General features: G+C 40.3%; 1 protein-coding gene across 7 annotated transcripts in view; it reads right to left on the minus strand.

The window, feature by feature from the left end:
* The window catches only part of Ano4 (anoctamin 4), a 397,594-nt gene that overhangs the window by 176,714 nt on the left and 199,133 nt on the right, over positions 1-21,747 (minus strand). For all 7 annotated transcript variants that reach the window (XM_052753067.1, XM_052753065.1, XM_052753066.1 and 4 more), the window contains one exon: positions 17,805-17,999. In XM_052753067.1, coding sequence (XP_052609027.1) covers positions 17,805-17,999 — 195 coding nt within the window. The remainder of the gene's footprint in view (positions 1-17,804; positions 18,000-21,747) is intronic.

Consider the following 21,747-nt stretch of genomic DNA (forward strand, 5'->3'; position numbering starts at 1 on the left):
CCCATTCACAACAGCTACATACACAAAATAAAATACCCCAAAATAAACAGATACTCACCCTCTCACCAGGGAAACTTCTCTCTGTATCAGGGGACCCCATTACAGAAAACCACAGCCAATCAAATGGAGAGTTGTGAACTCAGTCCTGATGGATACATCTACAGCATAACTCCCCTACCTCATGCTCAGGCAATATTGAAGAAGAGGGGTTGGAAAGATGTTAATGGCCAAGGGTCAGGGAGTTTCCTGTGAGACTGAGTCTCCTAGGAATGTCAGAAGTTACACCCATAAAGTCTCACTGGCGTGGCTGCCTAAACATAAGCTGAACAAGGACAACGTGGATGGGGAAAGCCCATGAAATTTCAATCCTACTGAAAACTAAAGAATACTGAGAGCCTGAGGTAGAATCTTAAAGTAGTTTTAATCTGCAGTTCCCTGATGCCCAAGGATGATAGGAACTTTGTAAAGGGTTTCCTAACCTTCTGCCTTTATTCTTCGGAGAATTTTCACTTCAGTTCCACAATCCAGTTTCCATTGAGTTGTTTATTTTCTTAATGTTTGGGTTTATTTTTTTTTAGTTCTTTCTGTATTCTAGACATCAATCTTCTGTCAGATGAATAGCTAGCAAAGGTTTTCTCCATTCTGTGGGCTGTCTATTCACCCACTTAACAGTTTCTTTTGTTGTACAGAGCTTTTAAAATTCATTAGTCCACATTTGTCCAAAGTCGGTCTTACTTCCTATTCTACCAAGTCATTCTGAAAGCCTTTACCTGTGCCTATAAGTTGAGGTGTGCACCCTACTTTTTCTTCTGTCAATTTCAAGGTACCGGGTTTTATGCTGAAGTCTTTGGTCCACTTAGAGTTGAGTATTATGCGTGGTGACAGAATGGGACCTGATAGTCCTCATGTTGAAATCCAGTTTTCCCAGCACCATTTGTTGAGGATGCTGTCTTTTTTTTTTTAATGTACATTTTTTGGCACCTTTCTCAGAAATCAAGTGACTATGTTGCTTGGACTTCTTTGTGGGCCCCCAATTCTACCCTGTTGATCTACGTGTCTGTTTTTATGCACCAGTACCATGCTGTTTTTATTATTACAGATCTGTAATATTGCTTAAACTCAGGTGTGGTGACACTTAGTCCCATATTCTTTTTTTCAGGATTGCTCTAGTAGCCTTTACTAAACCTAAATTCCATCAAGTAATAACTACAATTTCAAAGGGCCAAGTGGTTCAAAGTGAAAACCAGTAGCTGCCTTTTCTGCAATCCCAGCCTTCTTCCCTTCAAATAACCATCTATGAGTTTCAATTGGTTATTTACACACACACACACACACACACACACACACACACCATTGTTTCTTTTTTCTTTTTGTATTTAGTGACATATTTATGAATAATTTTACAATAGAATGAAATCACAAAGGTCAAAGTTGGCCTTTTCTGAGAACTGCTGGACTTCCATCTTTAAAGTAACAGGTTTCTTGATAACATTTTCATACATAATTTTAATTGACTTTCTCCCAATCCCCTCCTGTCCCTTATCTCTCTGTCCCCAATCCTGCTTAAGCCTTTCTCCTACTGAAAGTCCCCTATTAATTCTATATCACATATATTCTATGACCCTTCTCTCCCTCTCCCTCAGAGCCTCTTTTTTATGCTCTCATAGATTCCTTTCTTGTATCCACTCACTCTCACACAAATATAAAACTACAAGAACTAAAAGCTAAGGTATGCATATGAAAGAGAACATGGGGTGGTTTTCTTCATAACCTGGGTTACCTCACTTAATATAATATTCTCCAGTATATCCATTTTCTTCAACTGCCATGATTTCATGTTTAGGAATATAATTCTACTGTGTATATGTCCCATATTTTTGTTATCCTTCCATCCATTGATGGACATCTAGACTGATTATATTTCCTTTCAGTTGTTCATAGAGCAACAATAACAAGGACGAGCCAGAATCCTTGTGGTAAGCTATAGAGTTTTTTTGAGCATATGCCTAGGAATAGTACAGTTTGATTATGTGGCAGTTCTATTTTTAGTTTTTTTGAGAAACAGCCAAACCAGTTTCCATAATGGCTACACCAGTCTACAATTCCAGCAGTGAATAAGGGTTCACCTTCCTCAAACCCTTATCAGCATTTCCTGTCCCTTGTTTTCTTGAAGAAAGACAGTCTGACTTTTCGTTTCATTTTGTTTCTTTTGTTGATACAGTCTCTCACTATCTATACCTGATCAGTCTGAACTCACTGTGTAGACCAGGCTGGTCTTGACCTGTAACAATTCTTGCCTCTACTTCCTGAATAAAATCGTTATAGGTATTACCACCATGCCTATCTTCTGCCATAGGAAAACAAAGGGAAAAACACCTCAAGATCAAGGCATGGGTAAGGACTTTCTAAGATATCCCAACAGACCAGAAAATAATAGCAATTGCATGGCAAATATACACGACATGAATGGAACCACATTATTTGTAGGGAAATGGCTGGAACTGGAGGTTATCGTGCAAAGTGAAATGCTTCCGACTCAGAAAGGGAATATCACATTATTTCCTCTCATACGAAGATTCTAGATTTTAAAATATGTGAAAATAGAGAGATTTTGGATAAGAGAGGACACCCCTGGGAAGTATGAGAGCAGGGCTAGCGAGAGTAACAAGCAGGTGAAGATAATAAAGGTACATGATAGACCCTTATCGAGAGGCCATCACAAAGCTGTCATCTTATGTAATAAGTGCATGCTAATAATAAAAATAATCATTTCCTTGCTCATAAAGGGGAAAGCATTGAAAATTGGTCATGATGCACATTCACTACAGTAGAAGATTTACTTTTCTAATTATGTTTAATTTAAGATATTGCTAAAGGCTTTTATGGCATAATAGTCCTTAATCAAATAGAAAGAATAGTTCATATTAAAAGTGAAATAAAGTCTCACAAATCAAATGCTACCTTCTCTGTGTAACACAATGATAAGCAATACGTAAAGGAAGCAAAGTGGGGAGAATAAATGGCATTTTCTATGATGATTTCTACATAACAAATAACACTGGATCTGGGCTGTTCTTTCATCCTTTTTGTAATCTAAAGATAAAATTGGTAGTTGATGTCAAGAAGTATGTTCAACAGAAATCTCTAAGGATGGATTTTTTTTTAAATAGAATTAGGTGAACAGTGATATTTCAAAACTGAAACTTAGACTCTAAAATAAATCCTTTCATGGAATGATTTTGAATGTAAGAGGGAGCAAAGATGCCACATTTTAGATTGAGAGATTGGATCAGAACCCTCACAGGTGAATTAACTATTCTTATAACAGTATAAAGTTGGAGGAGAGCAGCATGGAGAATAAAGCAAGGGGATTCTGTCCTTTTACCTGGTCATTTGCATCAGCCGGAGCTCAGGGGAAGTCTTAGAAGAAGGAAGAAAGCAAATGAATTAAAATCTTCTGGAGGGTCTGGAATCAGAAACTAGACATGTGTAGGGATATGTCTGGTCCTATAAACACCTTCTATCCTCCTCATTCCTACCTTCATTTCTAGCAAAATCATTTAATGTGCCATAATCTGGAATGTTATCAACACTTGAATGGACCTTACAATCAACATGGACTTGGGACATACTGGAGAATGGCATTTGGCTAATCATGAGAAAGGTCTCTCAGGTACAGATGGAACGAACCATCTGAGTGAGGGCTTCAGCCTAATGGTCACCTTCAAGAAATTTGCCTTGATCTTTCCCAGAATTAGCAGGATGGTCATGTCCTACATTATAACACATCCTTATACCAAAAGGTACAAACATCAAGAGGTTCTTGTGAGTCCCAAAAAGAGGTCTCCTTGGTGTTCTGTAGTCTCCTGGATGGTGTGGTCTAGTGCTCATGAGCAGAAGTGAGAATTCAAGATTTGGAGAGGTTGGAGAACAGAAAATATGACATTTTCAGCATTACTAACATGTTGTTTACTCTTCCAGTATGAATGACAACTGTTGATATTCAGAAAGGGATAGAGTGGGAGGAACCTGCCACTCACACAGCATGCCTCATAGGAGCCAGAACTTGGCACCTTGCACATCGGCTGTTCAGCTCTTAAATAAGCACAATAAGACGTTTCCATCACCTGATCACATACTATGGTTAAGGGCATAAGCTTTGAAGGTCCAGCCTTACTTGCTTTATGCTTGTGAGTTGTACACTTAGATCTCTTCAAACTTCTTAAAAATAAAACTCACTGAAAGCCTTGGGTATAAGAAGCAGTTTCGAATTCTATAAACACAATGTCCTCCCCAAAGAGTGTCCATTTGGTTTTTCTCTGTGGCTGCTTTTTCTTAGCCTTTCTTCACTGACTTTGAATGCAAGAAAGATTATTCAGAAAATCCTACCTGAATGTATCCTATAGATCAAAATAAGTGTCTGCATTTCTTGGCAAAGGAAAAAGAAAATGTAAATAAGAGAAGAACTGAGTGTGAATTTTTTAGGAAGCACAATCTTATTTCTCAGCAAATGAAATCCAGGAGCACTGGTACCTGTGCTTACCAAAACCCACATGGATTATTTTCTTAAGTACACCTTATTTCTTGAATTCATGTCATACCTCTACAAAATCCATTTATGGAGGAAGAGATTCAAATGAAGGATGATTAGTGTTATTACCACCCACAGCACCAACTGCTCTGAAAGGCACCAAATCCACCTTCCATGCAAAGACAAATGGAATCTAAGCCCAAAGTAGCCCCGTATCTTTTCTTCCATACAGTGTAAAGTCACGTGGACCTTTCTTCCCCATCAAAGATCCATCCTTCAAATGGAAAAATGGAGAATTTTGTGCAAATTTCAGATCTGTTAAAGGGGATTGCCTTGGGTTCAGAAACAAGCCCAACTTCTCAAGAAAATGCCAGTTTTAAGGGAAAGAGGGACGAAAAAACACAATTTCACACTCAAACCACTCTCATCTAGGGAAAAAAAAACAATCCAAAAATGACAGAATAGGAAAAACATAAGAAATTAAGATGTAAGGTTCTAGTTGGGTTGTCAGTGATCACATTTTCACTTTTAGGAAAGTCATTTTATTTTCCAAATCACAGCCAAGTGTAAACCTATCCTTTAGGACTGCCGTGGCAACTCACTGAAGTGAACATTTGGAAACAACAGAACATTGTCCCAACATGATGTTGTGGTATCACAATAATGATCATTCTAAGGATTAGCCAAGCATTTACCTTTTCCCTATTTTTTCCTTCTTAGATTAAAAAAAAAGCACCTTAGAAGGTACTTACTGAATCTGTTGATTTAGGACCAGGACTTAATGTTCATTTGGGAAGTAAACACAGAAATGTAGGGAAACATGAATAAATTTTATATCACAGCCAGAGAGTTGGAGGATTAAAAAAAAGGTGTAAAACAGGACATAAAGGAGATGCTATGAAGTATGATGACATGAATGTGGGAATAAACAGTGGTATGCCATTAAGGAAACTATGGTCTGCTCAACAGGATCTAACTGGTCCTATCTAAGCCCTGTTTGAGTTTCTTATACTGAAAAATTGAACTATTTCAGGTTTATGTCTAAAACTGACTTTCTAGAAATGTTGTAACTAAGTCATGTGAATGAGTAAATAGGGTCTCTTCAATTGGAATCTTGCCTTCACCATTTCTTGGCTGTATATGACCCTTCCTTGGGCCTTGGTTTCCTCAGCCACAAAATAAGGATAACAGAATGAGGATACAATGGAAATTAAATGAGATATTGAATGCACATAACAGTTCTTGAGGTAGATGATACATAGGTTGCTTAATAAATCATAGTTGTAACTGTGTTGTTATCAAATTGCACATTTAATACTGGTACAATCAGAGCATGGGGATCACTCTAGTTCACTGGAAACAATAAAAGCTTCTCTCTGGTGAAATCAATACACCCAGTATCAAACACCATCTCCATGTAAAGAGAAATGATTATGTATAAATGGGAAAGGACCACTTAGGTTCTTAAAAGTGAGATAAAAGATATGCTAGAAATCACTTGGGAAAGAAAGTAATGAATCATTAACAGCAAAGTGTCATTTCACAAACTCAAAAGAAGAACAAAGGGTGACTAATGACACTTCTATGGCTAGATGATGTGCTTAACATATAATGAAAGAGATAAAGAAATAGTTTAGTAAGCTACTAGCTCTATTTTGTATGGTAGCATCATTGGGCTAAGAATTGGATCTACCCACTCTGTTTTACATTTTCAAACTCAAAGAACTAAAATCAAGGCTTTAGTGCATTCTGCCCTTGCCTCCTTGAGTCATAGTCCCAAACTCATAGTAGTACTTGGACGAGTGGCTATAAAGGGAAGAAGAAAATAGTATTCATCAATTGTGAGTGGCTAAAGGATAAAGTCAAATGAAACTGATTATACAAATGTCAAAAACAGAAGAAAAATGAAACTATTAAAGGATGACAGCGTGGCTTTTTTGTCAGTACAGCATGGGGAAAACTCATCCCACTGATTTGCTCACATCTTAACTAGGATACTACTTTACAGTATGGTGATTAAGCATAAAAGGATTCCAGGATAGTTGCACCTTCAGACTTCCAAATTTTGTTTTTATAAGACTATCCTCATTCACATAGACCACTTGTCCTTGGCATCATGCTGAGCATTTTACAAGAATTAATTTATTTAATTGCCACAAAACTACAAAAGACCGCCAAATAGAATACAATAGCACCAAATGTCCAGCTAAACTTGACTTGCAAATAAACATCTTGATTTTATTACAAGTATACTCCACACCACAGTCAAGGTATATGTTCAAGAGTACTTCTGTTGGAGAAAACGCCTTAATAAAATACCTTGTCCATTCCTGCATGCTGTAATACTGATTGCCATTGCCAGGGAATAGCTTTACCACTATTGTGAGTGAATAACAACTTTCTGATTGGATTAGAGACTGGCTTCATAGGAAAGAATTTCATTATTAGTACTATAATTCTGGTCAAAAGCCCATGACTTGGAAAGTCATAGGCCCTAGGGTACAGCCTGTTATTATTTTGATAAATGAGCATGCTGTCAATTTCCTTTCTAAATATTTATGCTTATACCCATAGATGCGGGCTCCTTGTGACCCTGGTCAAAGAAGCTTCTCAGTGCTGTGAGCAGCCGTCAGTCAAGAGATGCCTAATTGGTCAAAGTGCTAAGAATAAGAGACCAAGTACTCAGCCATAAATGGGACGTTTATATTATCCCATCACCACCAAGGCTCAGAGAACATTATGGAAGATGAAGTGGAAAGCATGTAAGAACAGAAAGATGGGGAGGAGGGCTATTAGGTGCTGTCCTCCGGACACATCATGGCTACCACACTCATGATCTCATAGCAGCTATGGCTACCTGCACGAGACCTGCACAAGCCCAAGGCAGCTACAACTCTGGCGTAGGTGAGATAGATGACCACCAGGTTCCAGCCCTGACCAAAGAGCTACTGGCAGTTGGTAACTGGTGGGGGGAGGGAAACTTATTCTTTATTGAGGATATGGTCACTAGCGTGCTTCTCATGCTGCAACAGATGACCCCACACCCATGCACATATGGGCAGCACTAAATGGGTTTGGTGGGTTAGCAAAACAAAACAAAGCAAATACCAAAAAAAGGACACTGAATTTGGAGGGGGCATGTTAGGGAGGATATGGTGGGCACTGGATGGGGGAAGCAAAGCAGATACAATCATATTTTGTTATATCTATATATACAATTTTCAAAAATAAAGACAAAAGTACTTATTTGGTTTTACATTTAACTAGATGGGCTATGTTTAACCTGGCAACACTAACATAGCAAGAGGGGACATTAACGCCCTTCCTTTATTAATGAGGAAACTGACATTGAGACAAGTTAAGTAAGTCATTCAGGGTTTTGTAGTTATTAGGTAATACATCTGGGTCTTTCAACCTATCAACAAGGCTTGTGTCTGTAATCAACACAGCACATTGTAGTATTAGGCTCCTTTCTCTATGTGAAAGGCCATCTTCTCCTCCTGCTGACATCCCCCAGTAACTATAAATTAATTTACCCCTGTTCCTAAAATGATGTAGTTTTACTTTTCCCATAGCAGTCTCAGAACATCTGCCACAGTGGGCATTTTCTGCACACATTTCTCATTCCTCATATGACTTCTATTCCCTATGAGGCATGGGTCCCTCCCTCAGTGTTAATAGTATAGGTAGGAGGGGAAACTAAGGAATCCTGCTGTCCTAGTTAAGTTTATTATCACTGTAATAAAATACCATGACCAAATGCAAGTTGGAGAGAAAAGGGTTTGTTTGGCTTATACTTCCACATCATAATCCATCGTTGAAGGAAGTCAAGGCAGGAATTCAAACAGGGCAGGAACCTAGAGGCAGGAGCTGATGCAGAGGCCATGGATGGGTGTTGTTTACCGGCTTGCTCTCCACAGCTTGCTCAGTCTGCTTTCTCATAGAACCCAGGACTACCAGCCCAGGGACAGCCCCACCCACGATGTGCTGGGCTGTTTCCCATCAATCACTATTTAATAAAGTATCTTAAAGGCCTGCCCACAACCTGATTTTATGGAGTAATTTTCTTAATTGAGGTTTGCTTCTTTCAGATGACTTTAGCTTGTATCAAGTTGACATATAACTACCCAGCACACTTGCCCACCCATAAAGAAAGTTGAAGAAAGAGGTGTCCTTCCATCTATCACTCTCTACCCAACAAAGGGGAAGGTGCATGGACAGTTAGACTTTCTTTACAAAATCTCAAATTAAATCACACAAGGGGGAAATGGTAAGACTTCACCCACTCAAGACAGTCCGATAGTTCACTTCTTGATTCCTTTTTCAAGGCTGATTCTCTAGTTTTCCATATATGTCTTTCAAATTTAAATTCACTAGCTTGGTTAATTGTTGGGAGCTATGCGGCCTAGTTTCAGACCAGTATATGAGTGATCATCCAACAGGTCTCCAGATGAGGCAAAGCTCACAGGGACAATCTCACACGGCAAGGACCAGTGGACTTCAGGACAGCACCAAATACTGCTGGGACCGTGTGGCCTGCACACTCTCTTCTCTCTCATAAAAATGATGATTCTCTTGGCAGTTTTTAGTGTCACTTTGTCAGTGACACATGGGACAGATGTGATCTTTCCCAGAAATCCCATATTTTTCTCAAATATTTTCCCCTAAAATTCTTTGGGAACTGATGCTTCTCAGGTTTCTTGTCTGGGGATGCCAGCTGCCACTCCAGACCCTGGGAGCTGTCCTGATTCAGTGCTGACAGGATCAGAGGCAGATCACCCCTATATCTGTCTGTAAATATGTTTTAATGGGATTGTTGTTCTTGAAAATGTGTGCCTATGTTGATCACCTTTTAGCTTTTCCATATTTGGCCAAGCTAGCAAAATGGTAAGTGTTGTTTTTGGTTTAAAAATGTCTTGGTGTAAAAGTTGGGAAAAAACTTATCTGACATTTATTTTGCTGGAGGTTAATGCTGGAGGGTGGAAAAAAACAAGTTTGTTGGTATGATGGAAAAACATGTTTATTTTGAAGTATAAATAGTTCAAGCTATTCAGGGCCAGCCACTTGTGTGAAACTCATCTGGTGGTCTGACAATTCATTTCTCCTTGCTGACACCCCTTCCCTCTCTCAGGACCCGAACCAGGCTGCAGCAGGACCACAGTAGTTAATAACTAGTTCTTCTTGTCATTAACAAAGAGCCCTGGAAAGTCATCCCTTGCACATGATGGTGAATTGCAAAGACCCGTGTTTTATATAGTCCTGCTCCACCTTAACCTTGAGCAAGGTGGCTTCCAAATAAATACTTGCCAGTACACAGTAGGCACTCTGAAATGTTTGTAACCTCAAAGGTAGGATAAGCAAACAAAGTGTTCAGGTTGGAGCATAAAAGGTCTGGAGGAATCTTCTGCCCTTCTCTTCATACTGAATGACCAGTCTGAGTGGGCTTTCAGAGCTCACTTTGGGAACTAGAATCACTAACTGTGTAAAGGGCAGCTAGATGACTTAATAGGTCTCAAGATGACTAAAATGTCCATGTGCTTCTACAATCGATGACTCACTAGACATAAGAACTGCGGTGTGAGGGCTCTTCTCTAATCTCCCAAAAGGAGCTATGATGCATTGGTGTCGGTACACTAAAAATAAAGATGACCAACTAAAGTCACATGCCACCTGGTCAAAACAACTCAAGCTTTAAATATGTATTTTTAAATGTGTTTCTTGGAATAATTTGCTTAATAGAAATTTTTTTCAGAGCATTTGGTGCTAAAGGATTGACTTTATTCATAGCTTCCAGAGTCCCTATACACAGGCTTTAAGAACCTACCATTGAATGTTGGATAAACATAGTGATGTGTTTTTAAAAGTGAAGACAGCAACTTGAGATTTGCTAAATTACACCTGGTTTATGTTATACTTTTAAGAAATATCTTAATAAAATCTCTTTAATTGTTGTTATGTTCATGTCAACACAGATTATCAGCTAAAAGGAAAAATGGCTGATGATACTCAGCTTGGGTTAGAGGAGAAGATTTTATCCAGCTTTAGGCACTATACTTCCTAAAAAGGCAATAATGAAATGATTGTTTCTAAAGGCAGGGTGGACGGATGGTGAAGAACATGAATGTCAATCTTTAAATAAACCATGTGGAAACTAGGAAATAGTTCAATTGGAAAATAGCTTGAGATGAGTTTTTAAACAGCTGAAAGATCATATGAAAGTAAAATCATATTTAGTATGTATGACTTCAGAACGAAAACCTTTATCTGGCAGGTAAATATAATTTAACAAACAACAAATAATCGTTTACTTAAAACATACTCCAAAATAATGCCTAGGGTTGGGAGGAACAGCAGATATAAAAAGGAATCGAGTGCTGTCCCTAGCAGCAGAATCATAAATCCTAAAATGAATGGGTCTATAATAGGGCTTCTGACTTCTATGAGCTGGGGAAAAAGCACCTCCATTCTGATCAGTTAGACCATAAAAGGTTTCTTGGAGGAAGAGAGATGTAAATGCCTTAAAAGTAGCAAAGTGTAAGGAAGTGTAAGATGGGGGTAAAAAGCCTTCCAAACTGACACAGGAATCCAAGAGATGGCACAGTAAAAGCCCAACTGAGGCACTTTATTAAAAAGTGGTCAAGGCGGAACGAAGTTGAGAGGCGGTATATCGAAGGAGGTTAAGTCTGGAAAGACTGAGCTACATAGGACCTGAAAACTAGTTTCTAAGTTAGCACTTCCTTCTAGATGGTCATGAGAAATTTGAAAAGGAGGACTGCCAATGACCCTCTTCAAAGCAAGACTCCAGGGGGATGTGGGGAGCTAGATAAAGCCAATGCAGTTAATAACACCATTTCCAAATCCTTCTATTGGGCCCTGCAGAATTCTGTTGATTATCCATCAATCAATCATCAATCAGTCATCAATCAACCTATCTTTTTTTAGAGGGTTCCGCCCATCTGGCTCTAATTGAAACCCAGATAGTCCTCCAGGCCACAGCTTCCCTCTGGAAGCTTCATAAATGAGAAGTAATGAAAAGTTGATGAGATCAATCCACAAGCTCTGACGTGGCAGCATTCTTGTCCCACAGCAGATAAGGACGGAGAGCAGGTGTCGTTCTTGAGTCTCAAAGACACCTTCATCCTACTTCCCTTCTCTTCTCCCCAGGTCCCCGATCCTTTAATTTCATGTCATTATATCCTGTCACCTTCTTCTCTCATCTTACTTCTACCTGCTACTTCCGGGTCGTATTTAGTCACTTCTTTAGCATATTAACCTGGCTTTTCACACGCTCTGAAATGTCTCAGTTTCCAACCACTTTGATGTAAACTCAGTCCTCTGAGTTCATGGAAGTCTGGTTCTAGGCTTTCTGATGATACCCAACTGTGCAGCTACTCAGTTCCTTACACCAAATGCATTGTGTCTACATCTAGCCTGACAATATCTCCCTGTATGCTTTAAATTATCTTAAGATTATTTATAATACCTAACACACCATAAACAATATGCAGTTGACATGCTACACTGCTTATGTGGTAGACCACTGGAAGACCTGCTCAGTACAGACATAGTTTTTTCCAAACATTTTTGATTCACCATTGGTTAAATTTACAGATGCAGAACAGGGCCTCTGAATACAGGAAGCCAACTATGTGTATAGTCTTTTCCACACTCCCCCAGGCTGGCCTCGAACTTGTGATCCTCCTGCCTCCACCTCCTTCAGCAAATCCTACCGGCATGCACCACCACAGGAGAGCCTTGTGAGTGTTATATTCTCATTCTCTCTCTTTCTCCCTCTCCCTCCCTCTCTCTCTCTCTTTCTCTCTCTCTCTCTCTCTCTCTCTCTCTCTCTCTCTCTCTCTCTCCCCTCTCTCTCTGAGACAGGGTTTCTCTGTGTAGTCTTGGCTGTTATGGAGGTCAGTCTGTAGACCACATTGGCCTCAGACTCAAAGATCAGGCTGCCTCTGACTCCTGATGGTCCTTGTGAAGTCTTCAATGATCTTGTCCTCCAATTTATTACAGTTTCTTTTCTTTGTGCCCTGGTATAGATCCTGATTGCTGTTACCAGTAACAATACCCTACTCTATAATATTACCACCATGTATTCCCTTCTCAGAGGATCCTTGCTTAATATTCCATACCATCTTTGGTACACTTGCCTGTCCCCTCTGGGAACTCTGGTCCTACTAACTGTTCACCATTGTCATTCCCTGGAAATCTTTACTCTCCCGCTTTATCAAGTTTAGATCATTATACTCATTATATCCTTTCTATGTCTTGTCAACGTCTTTAGTTTCTTTTCCTGCTGCCTTAGCAACATCATAATCCTGGTCAAAGGACTCTCATCTGACTCTATCTACACACTCACATACTTCAATAAGGTTAAAGAGAACACAGTCATGATAGTTAGTCCTTCATTTCGTGGCTGTGAGTCTCACTGCCCAGTACTGTGGTAAGCAAATTCCCCCTGTTTGGACTGTTATCTTTCTCTTCCTCAGCTCCATTAACATTCTTAGTTATGATCTTCTTCTTTACAGCAAAGATGAGCCTGACACCGTGGGAAAGGAACTTCATTACACCGGCTAAAAATCCAAACAGTCCCCTTCCTCCGTGTTACCTGTCATCACAGACACCACCCTTGACTCTACCATACAGAGCCCTCATCTCTACCACTGAAACTTCTCCTTCTTCTGACCATCATCTGCTCTGGATGTGGAACTGGGGAAAGAAACTCTCTCCTGCCTCACTTCTGCAATTGTTTCCCTGGTTCTTCAGCTTCTTTCATTCTAAGACTTTTCAGACGTTGTCTGGTGTCACAGCATCTAATCTGTATCCTCTCTTTCTCTTTTACATCCACTTCAGACGGGGTTTCACCACCACCGCTTCACTAAAACTGCTCTTATCAAACTCCTCACAGACGTCTGCGGAAATCGGTGGCCGATTCTCAGACCTCATGTTACTTGACTTTCAGCTTTTCACCTAGATAATCATTCTCCTCTTCTTGATAATTCATTTCAAATTATTTCCCTCTATGACTGTCATCTGTTCTTTCCTGGCCTTCATCAGTGGCTTATAGCCCTAACTGCTGATTCACAGTGCTCAGTTCTTCGCTGCTGAACCCATCCCCCTTTCCACCTACATCACCCCTCAGTATCCACAGCAGATTGGCTTCAAGAACTATGCTCAGTTCAGTTATATGAAAGAGTGTAGTGCTTACACAGAACTCATGCACTGTCCGGTGTGCTTTAAATCATTTTTACATTATTTTTAATACATAATACAATGTGAATGTTATGTGGGTAGCTGTTACAGTGCATTGTTTAGAGAATGGAGACAAGAATGAAATACACATATTTAGGACAAGTTCCCCCCCCACACACATATAATAGTTTTGACCTATATTTTGTTAAAACCAAGAGTGTGGAATGGGAGGTTGAAGTGTGGAGGGGTAGGGTAAAGGGGACAAGGGAAGGAACACAGGGAGAGATAGCTAAAACTAAGGGGCATTTGAAGGCAGTATGGAACCCCAATACAGTAAAAGCTTCCTAAAATACATACATATATATGGAGGCTATCTAAATGAAATCACCAAAGAATGGGGGAGACAGACCCCATACTGGACATCTGTTGTTACCAAAGGAAGTTTCCAGTACCAGAATTGGGTTACATCTACTTGAGTTGTTGGCCAAAGGGGCCCCATGAGAATCCCCAAGTAACCCAGGCTGTTGCCAAGACTATAGCTATTCTCTGCAAACTGACAGCAAGTCCCCATTGCTGAAGACACCTCCCACACAGCTCATTGAACATGGAAACATCAAGCTAGTGCCCACACAGAACCTTCACTCCTACATTCCAGTGTCCTTGGTACAAGAAAACACTCTGTATGATATATCAAGAGAGAAATGTAAACACCAAACCAGCCACACACACTTTATCCACAATGAAGTACTACCAGCAAGATATGCTAGAGCATTGGTGGTACAAAGCTTGTGGGGGTCATCCACTGATATCTGATTTGACCAAGACATACTCCACAAGATGGAATCCATACCCAACACTACTTGGGTGACCAAGGACCTGAGACTAGATAGCCCAGGGACTTAGGGTAAAACCAAATAATACTGGTCTAAAAAAAAGAAACAAAGAAAAATATAGAGATAAAATGACTCCTGATGATATTCTGCTCTACTTACAATATCTTGTTCAGGAATCAATAGCGAAGCTTCCTCCTGCAGCAGATGGGAATGGATGCAGAGACACACAGCCAGACATTATGCAAAGAGTGAGAGACTTTGGAACACTCAGCCCTAAATGGGATGTTGCCATCAAATCGCTCCCCTCAGAGCTCAGGGAACCCCGTGGGAGGGGAAGCAGAGAGTGTAAGAACCAGGAGGAATGGAGGACACCAGAACAAGGCGCTCTAAATCATCACGAGAAAAGCTCATAATAACTGACAGAGACTGAGGCAGCATGCGCAGGGCCTGCACAGGTCAACACCAGGTCCTCTGCATTTTCATTATGGTTTGTACTTTAGTATTTTCAAGGGGAGTCCTGAGTGTGCAAATGAGTAGGTCTCTGGTTTCTGTGCCTTTTCTTGGGCACTTTTATTTCTGCTGCTTTGTCTGGTCCAACTTTGATGTGATAGCTTTTGGTTTATATTTTATTTTGTTATATTTTTAGAAAATGAATTAATCATTGAAAACCTAGCCACTATGATAAGGGTTGTCAACTCAACTATCGTTTATAGCTGCTGGGAGAGGGAAAATCAGTTTTTTTTCCAATGGAGTAACAATGGGTATATTAGTCATTCCAGGGCAGGTCTCATGTTTAGAAGTAGTTTACCAAAAGAAAATGGACTCCATTTTTTTATTGTGTGTGTATGCTTTTATTTGGTTACAGTTTAGTGTTTTCTTTTATTCTTTTTGGATATGGTTTTACTTTGTTTTCCTGATTTAGGGAGGTTTTGTTGTTGTGTTGGATTTTTGTTTGACTTTAGAGAAAGAACTTAAAATTGGGTGGGTAGGGAGGGGGAGAGTACCTAGAAGGACTTGGGGGAAGGGAAGACTATTATCAAAACATATTTCAATTTGAAATTGTATTAAATAATAAAAAAAGAAAAAAAACCCAAAAACCAAGAATGTGAAGCTTGATTTGAATGGCCAGTTGTATTTCTTTCTTGGTCATCTCTATCTGTTGTCTTTAAATTCAACATTTACTCTAACAAATGTCAATTTTAAATCTCATTCCCAGAGACCTTAAACTCTAGAGATATTTCTTTTACCATCCAAAAGACCTCACTAGTTCTAATGCTGTCTCGCCTATAATCAAAACCCCAACACCATTCCATTTTTCTCCTCTAGCAGAGGATGTCTGAAGCCTGCCCCATTTCAGTTGATACTACGCCTATTTTCTCTAGCCCATACCTTCAGAGTCCTCATTAGTTCTAGGTTCTCTCTTATTGCTCATCTGGTCCATTGGAAAAAAATCTTTTGACCCACTTGACAACATAACAAAAATTCACTTCTGTCTCTGTTGGAGCTGCTCTCATCATTCTCATGAGAAGGTCAGGAAAGGTGAACCCCATGATCAGAAACTTGGGTGCTCTTTCTGGATTTAAGATACAGGATGCACTGGAACAGCAGGCAAGAGGAAGGGAAAGCTAAGAGGACTTGGGTTGCCATGGAAGCCTAGAGATTTGCGTCTGGGGACTGCGCATGGTCCAGCGCAGTCCAGAGCATCAGAAGAGTGGAGCAGACATCTACCACACTGTGGTAATGGAAGGTTGATCACAATGAGCAGTCACAAAGAAAGGTGTGGAGGGGGACTAGAAACTGGACTGGATTAGCTAAAGAATGGCTAGAAATTGTGAAAGAAGAACAACAAAGGTGTCATTTCTTTGCAACCTTTAGCTTGGAAGAAGGAAAAGTGCTAAAAAGACATAAAGGAGACAGTGTCAAGTGGAGATGATTAGAATTGGCGGAGCATGAGTCTTGGCATACACTCAAGGGGACAGCCAGCAGTATATGAGGGATAAAGAGAGGAAGAAGAGGAAGTACACTCTTCTGATTGCTTCTCCAGAGAGGAGAGGTGGCCAAGCCAAAAGGACACAGGCACAGGCTTGTCAAAGACAGTGGGAAGATCTTGTCCTTGGAAAATAGGACAAAAAGGACAATGGAAGAAGGGGCTCCTAGTCATTCATGTTCAGCAGCCTGTGGTTTTCTTGGAGAGGTTAGGAAACAAAGCCATCAGTTCAGAGGGAGAGGAGGATATGACTGAGCAACAGCTGGAGGCTTGGCTTCCACAGCTAGCCACCATCTATAGGACAGTACAGAGAAGAACCGGAATTTGGTTTAAAAAAAAAAAACCTATTCTAAATGACTTCTGAATCATCTTGTAACTGACCGAGAACATTGTCTTGCTCAGTGGTATTTCCACAATGTCTAGCATACAGCAAGAACTCAATACGTATCTGTTGAATGACTACTTAAATGAGACTCTTTCCAAACAAGTACATACAACCTTTTAGTTGAAATCACAGGTTTTAATGTAGAATTGTCTTAACACATTTAGATCACAAATGCTTCATAGAAACCTTGAAATTTGGGCTGGAAAGATGGCTCAGAGGTTAAGAGCACCGACTGCTCTTCCAGAGGTCCTGAGTTCAATTCCCAGCAACCACATGGCGGCTCACAACCATCTGTAATGAGATCTGGCGCCCTCTTCTGTATACATAATAAATAAACAAATCTTTAAAAAAAAAAAAAGAAACCTTGAAATTTAATGTGATGTCTCACTCAGTGTGATGCAAGCAAGCCAATCCAGACAACTCACTCCCATTCAGAGTGGACATTCGAAAACAAAGTTTCCCTGGGTTCTCTTAGAGCAGATTATGAGGAAAATGGCTAACTCTGTTCAATTGCTCAAAGTTTTCTGAACTGAATGAGAGTTTATCATTCTGATTTTCACTTAGATTTGGCCAGTATAGGTGGAATGTGTACTTAAGATCCTCTGTCACACCTCTCTCTCTCTCTCTCTCTCTCTCTCTCTCTCTCTCTCTCTCTCTCTCTCTCTCTCTTCCTGTCTCTCTGTCTCTGTCTCTGTCCCTCTCTGTTTATTTGTCCTAGTAACATTTGCCACTGATTGGCAATGAGGAAAAATAAGACTTCTTTTCAAAACATAAGCCAACTGGAGGCGTAGCACAGGGTACTAACAGCACAATGTAGGTGAATGGTGTTGCTGATGGAGTGGGTCCCTGTTGAACTTGCCCATTCATTACCTGCGTGGAAAACTTTGTTTTTTCCATTAGCGATTCCAGAAGAGCTGGCCTCCATTTTTATTGACCTTCTGCCTGGTGGGAGTGAGGAATGCCTGACCACAGGCAGGCGACGACGTGACCCTGGGCGGCTTGCCACACTTCGCCGTTGATGGATTTGCAAGCGCTTTTCAGCCCCATGAATAGATAAACTTAAACCTGCAATGAGAAATAGCATCATTAACCGAAGAGGTCAGTTCAGGAATAGCTAAAACACAAATTTATGTCCTAACATGAACTCCAGAGAAAATCAGCAACTATTCCCAAGGTTTGTGAGTCACATTAGAATTGTGATTTTTTTTTTTTTTTACATTATCTACTAGACAGTGCTTCATTCAAATGGGGACATCCTCGGTTATCATTAAAGGAATCCTACAAATGGGAATTACCATGTCATATATTAAACTTAACTGTCTTCTAAACTCTTGGGAACATCTGTGCATAGTTTCATATTTTATTGTAGCTGGAGTTTTCTCCAGTCCTGCCCAGCCCCACGGACCCCACAACTGCTTATAAAACAATCATTCAGAAGCTCATATTAATTAAACTGCTCAGCCATTAGCTCAGGCCTACCACTGTCTAGCTCTTACACTTAAACTCAGCCCATTTCTGTTAAACTATGTCGTCACATGTTCCATGGCTTTACCTGCTGCCTTTACATGTTGCTCCCTGGACAGCAGGCTGGCTTCTCCTCTGCCCAGCCTTCCATTTCCTAGACTTTTCCTCTCTCTTTGTCCCACCTATACTTCCTATCTGGCTACTGGCCAATCAGCATTTTATTTATCAATCAATCATCCACAGCATTTTATGGCACTTTGGGATCTAGGAACTGACGCCGAATATCTGGAGTGTCAATGACAATCAAAGAACATTCTTCGTGGGACTAACAGAGAAGCCAGAACTGGTGATTGGAACAGCCTGGAAAATCAAGAACTCCAGGTCCAAATTAGTTTTTAAAAACACGCATTGGTTACCATTGGAGGTGGCTAAAATACCAAGTTATTATTCAGGAACCTGTCTAAGTAAAAGAAGCAAATATTTATCCTGTCTTTCCAGTACCAATCACATTTCAAGGGAGCCAAATAGTTGATAAGAGAATGTTCTTGATAACAGAACAGCCATATAGGCCCATGGCACAGTTGTGTGTTCCTATGCCATTAAGTTCCTCATCCTGGCAGTGTCTGCTGGACAGTCTATAAATTAGGGCTTGTCTTCCACTATAGGATGAGGGCAACCTCCACTTTTCTTCCCATCCAATGGTAGGTAGGGAATTCAGAGAAAGCTAACAAACTTCTGTCCCGGGGTTCTATACATTTACCTCCCTATGGATTGCTTAGTATGAGTCTGTCCCCAAGATCTGGTTTCCAAACCCATGATACTATAAGTCTGAGTATTGGTCTTTGAAGTTTCACCCAAGTTAGGACTAGCTAGCTAGCCCCTTGGGAACATTCTGGTAGGTTTCCTCTGTCAGTCAATACCCTGATGAGATGCCAAAGTATATGGACATGTGGGAATAGAAGATGTCCCTTTCTGGGGCCATAACTGGCACACTGGTCTCAACCTATCTTTCTTTCAATCCACTTTCCTCCATCATATCATTCTAAGTTCCACATTTTCAGAGTACAGCCTGGATGTCTCCAGATCCAGAAGACTCCAGCAGAGTCCATACAAACTTGTAGATGACAGAGCAAAGGGATGGGGGAGACATTTTTCAGTCAACATTAGATAGCACATGGAGGTTCAGGCTGAAAATATTAGCTAGGCCACTTTCTACTTATTATACCTTTTATGGGTGAGTGTTGGGTAAAGGGAACAGGATTGTGGCTCAGCATGGCACTCCTCAGTGTTATATAACACCCCTCAAGGAAGTATAAAGTGACATAAACGAGAATAAAAATTTCACTGTGTATATGTAGTGGCATAGGTACTTGAAACTGTTAAATCTTGTGCTTCAAAAATGTAATAATGTAGATCATGGGGAGAATGTTAAAAATAAATGACCTATGAGTAGTTTCAACAGAGCACAGCTATGAGGAAGGAAAATATGTCACAGTGGAATTTTGGAAGAATCCCCAATGCTGAAACAAACCCATCCTAATCCTCCTACAAATCAGGAGTCCTCAGAGTGCCAAACAAGGGCTTGGCACATTAAATCTCTCCTTCTACAAGGGCCAAGTCCATTGACTTGAGAGAGAGATGTAAATAAACATCTAATACAAGAAGAACAAATGTGCTGCAAACATTTGAAAATGTGGAAAAGTGTAAAAGATTGCAAAGTCATATCTTTAGAAATGAATCATCATCCAATAAGTTACATCATCTAATTTGTTCTTAATTACTTTAGAAAATGATGACACTGACTAACAAAATATCAGGCATTCTTCCAGACCAGTGGTTCTCAACCTGTGGATCGTGACCCCTTTGAGGGTCAAATGACCCCTTCATCAGATATCCTGCATATCAGATATTTATATGATTCATAACAGTAGCAAAATTACAGTAATGAAGTAGCAAGAAAATAATTTTGTGGGTGAGGGTCATTACAACATGAGGAACTGTATTAAAGGGTCACAGCATAGGAAGGTTGAGAACCACTGCTCTATACATTGATTTCTGTCCCATTAATGCTTCAAATGTAACACACACACACACACACACACACACACACACACACACACACACACACAGAGTGAGAGAGACAGATACAGATCTGTATTTTACAGATAGGAAACCTGAGGCTCAAGAAGTTACTTGTCCAAGGTCACACAGAGAGATTCTGCTCTTTTCAACTCTGGCATGTAAAAGGACAGACTGAATACCAATACAAAGAATGACTGTTTTCAGCACGCAGTGGTCCTAAGAAGTTGAGGTCTATTTGTGTAGAGATAGGGAAGCATAAAATTCCGACCTTCTTTGAAACCACTGTCTTCTAGAATCCTCTGCTGGTTGTCTTCCCCTGATTCATGCCACCATCACGCTCAAATGCCCTTCTGGGTCTTGACTGTCATTCAAACACCTTCATGGTGAGAACCAGCTGGTCCCGTCCCTTCTCTTTGAAGCTTTTCAATTCCTCTGTTCACTCCAGTTAGCACTCTAGTCTTTAATATTTCAACAGGCCCTCTATCATGCAACATCCTTAAACTCTGGTTCATCTTCTGGACCACGAATGGCTCGTTTCTCCAAGAAGATCAAATCTCCACTGGCAAGAGGCATGCTCTTCACTTGTTTCATTCTCTCCTTGGCTCTGAGCAAACTATTTCCCATACAACAGATGAGAGATGATGGTTCCCTCTTCCAGCCATTTCTCTTCTGTATGTTGCCTTCTACTTGATGCAATCACACCTTGGTCACAGATGACACACAAGCAAAAGCTAGCCAATTTCTAATTAAGCACTCTCTGTTTCACATTTATACCACGACACTTTCCTACACTCCTGTGACCTACAACTTGGCCATCTCCCTCAGCTTCAACAGAAACCTTCTTTTTCCTATCAGACAGGAAGATGAGGTCCAGATGAGGTAAGTTTTCTATTCTCTCTCCTTCCTTTCAACAAGAAACTGCATTTAGAAAAACACTTCTTCTATCCGAGAGCTATCATTTACCTTGATAAAGGTCCCAAAGCCAGAACTTCTAGAAACGCACATCTTTAGGGCTGAAGAGGGGGTAAGTACAGCAGGAGTTAAGATACGGGTGCTGGAATCAGAATTTGGGGGCTCAAATCATAGCCATACTTACCTAGAGCAAGTGATTTGATAGCTTTGTTTTGTCTGTTTTTAAAGCTTTTTTTTTTTTTTTTCCGCCAAAAAGTGGGGTTGAACGTAAGGTTGCTATGAGATTAAGCCAATGCTTACAACGTGCTGTAGCAGTGTCAGACACACACAGTAGGTTCTCAGTTTCAGGTAGCTG

The sequence above is a fragment of the Peromyscus californicus genome, unplaced genomic scaffold (genome assembly GCF_007827085.1).
Source record: "Peromyscus californicus insignis strain IS unplaced genomic scaffold, ASM782708v3 Scaffold_24__1_contigs__length_46423439, whole genome shotgun sequence".
Classification (NCBI taxonomy): domain Eukaryota; kingdom Metazoa; phylum Chordata; class Mammalia; order Rodentia; family Cricetidae; genus Peromyscus; species Peromyscus californicus.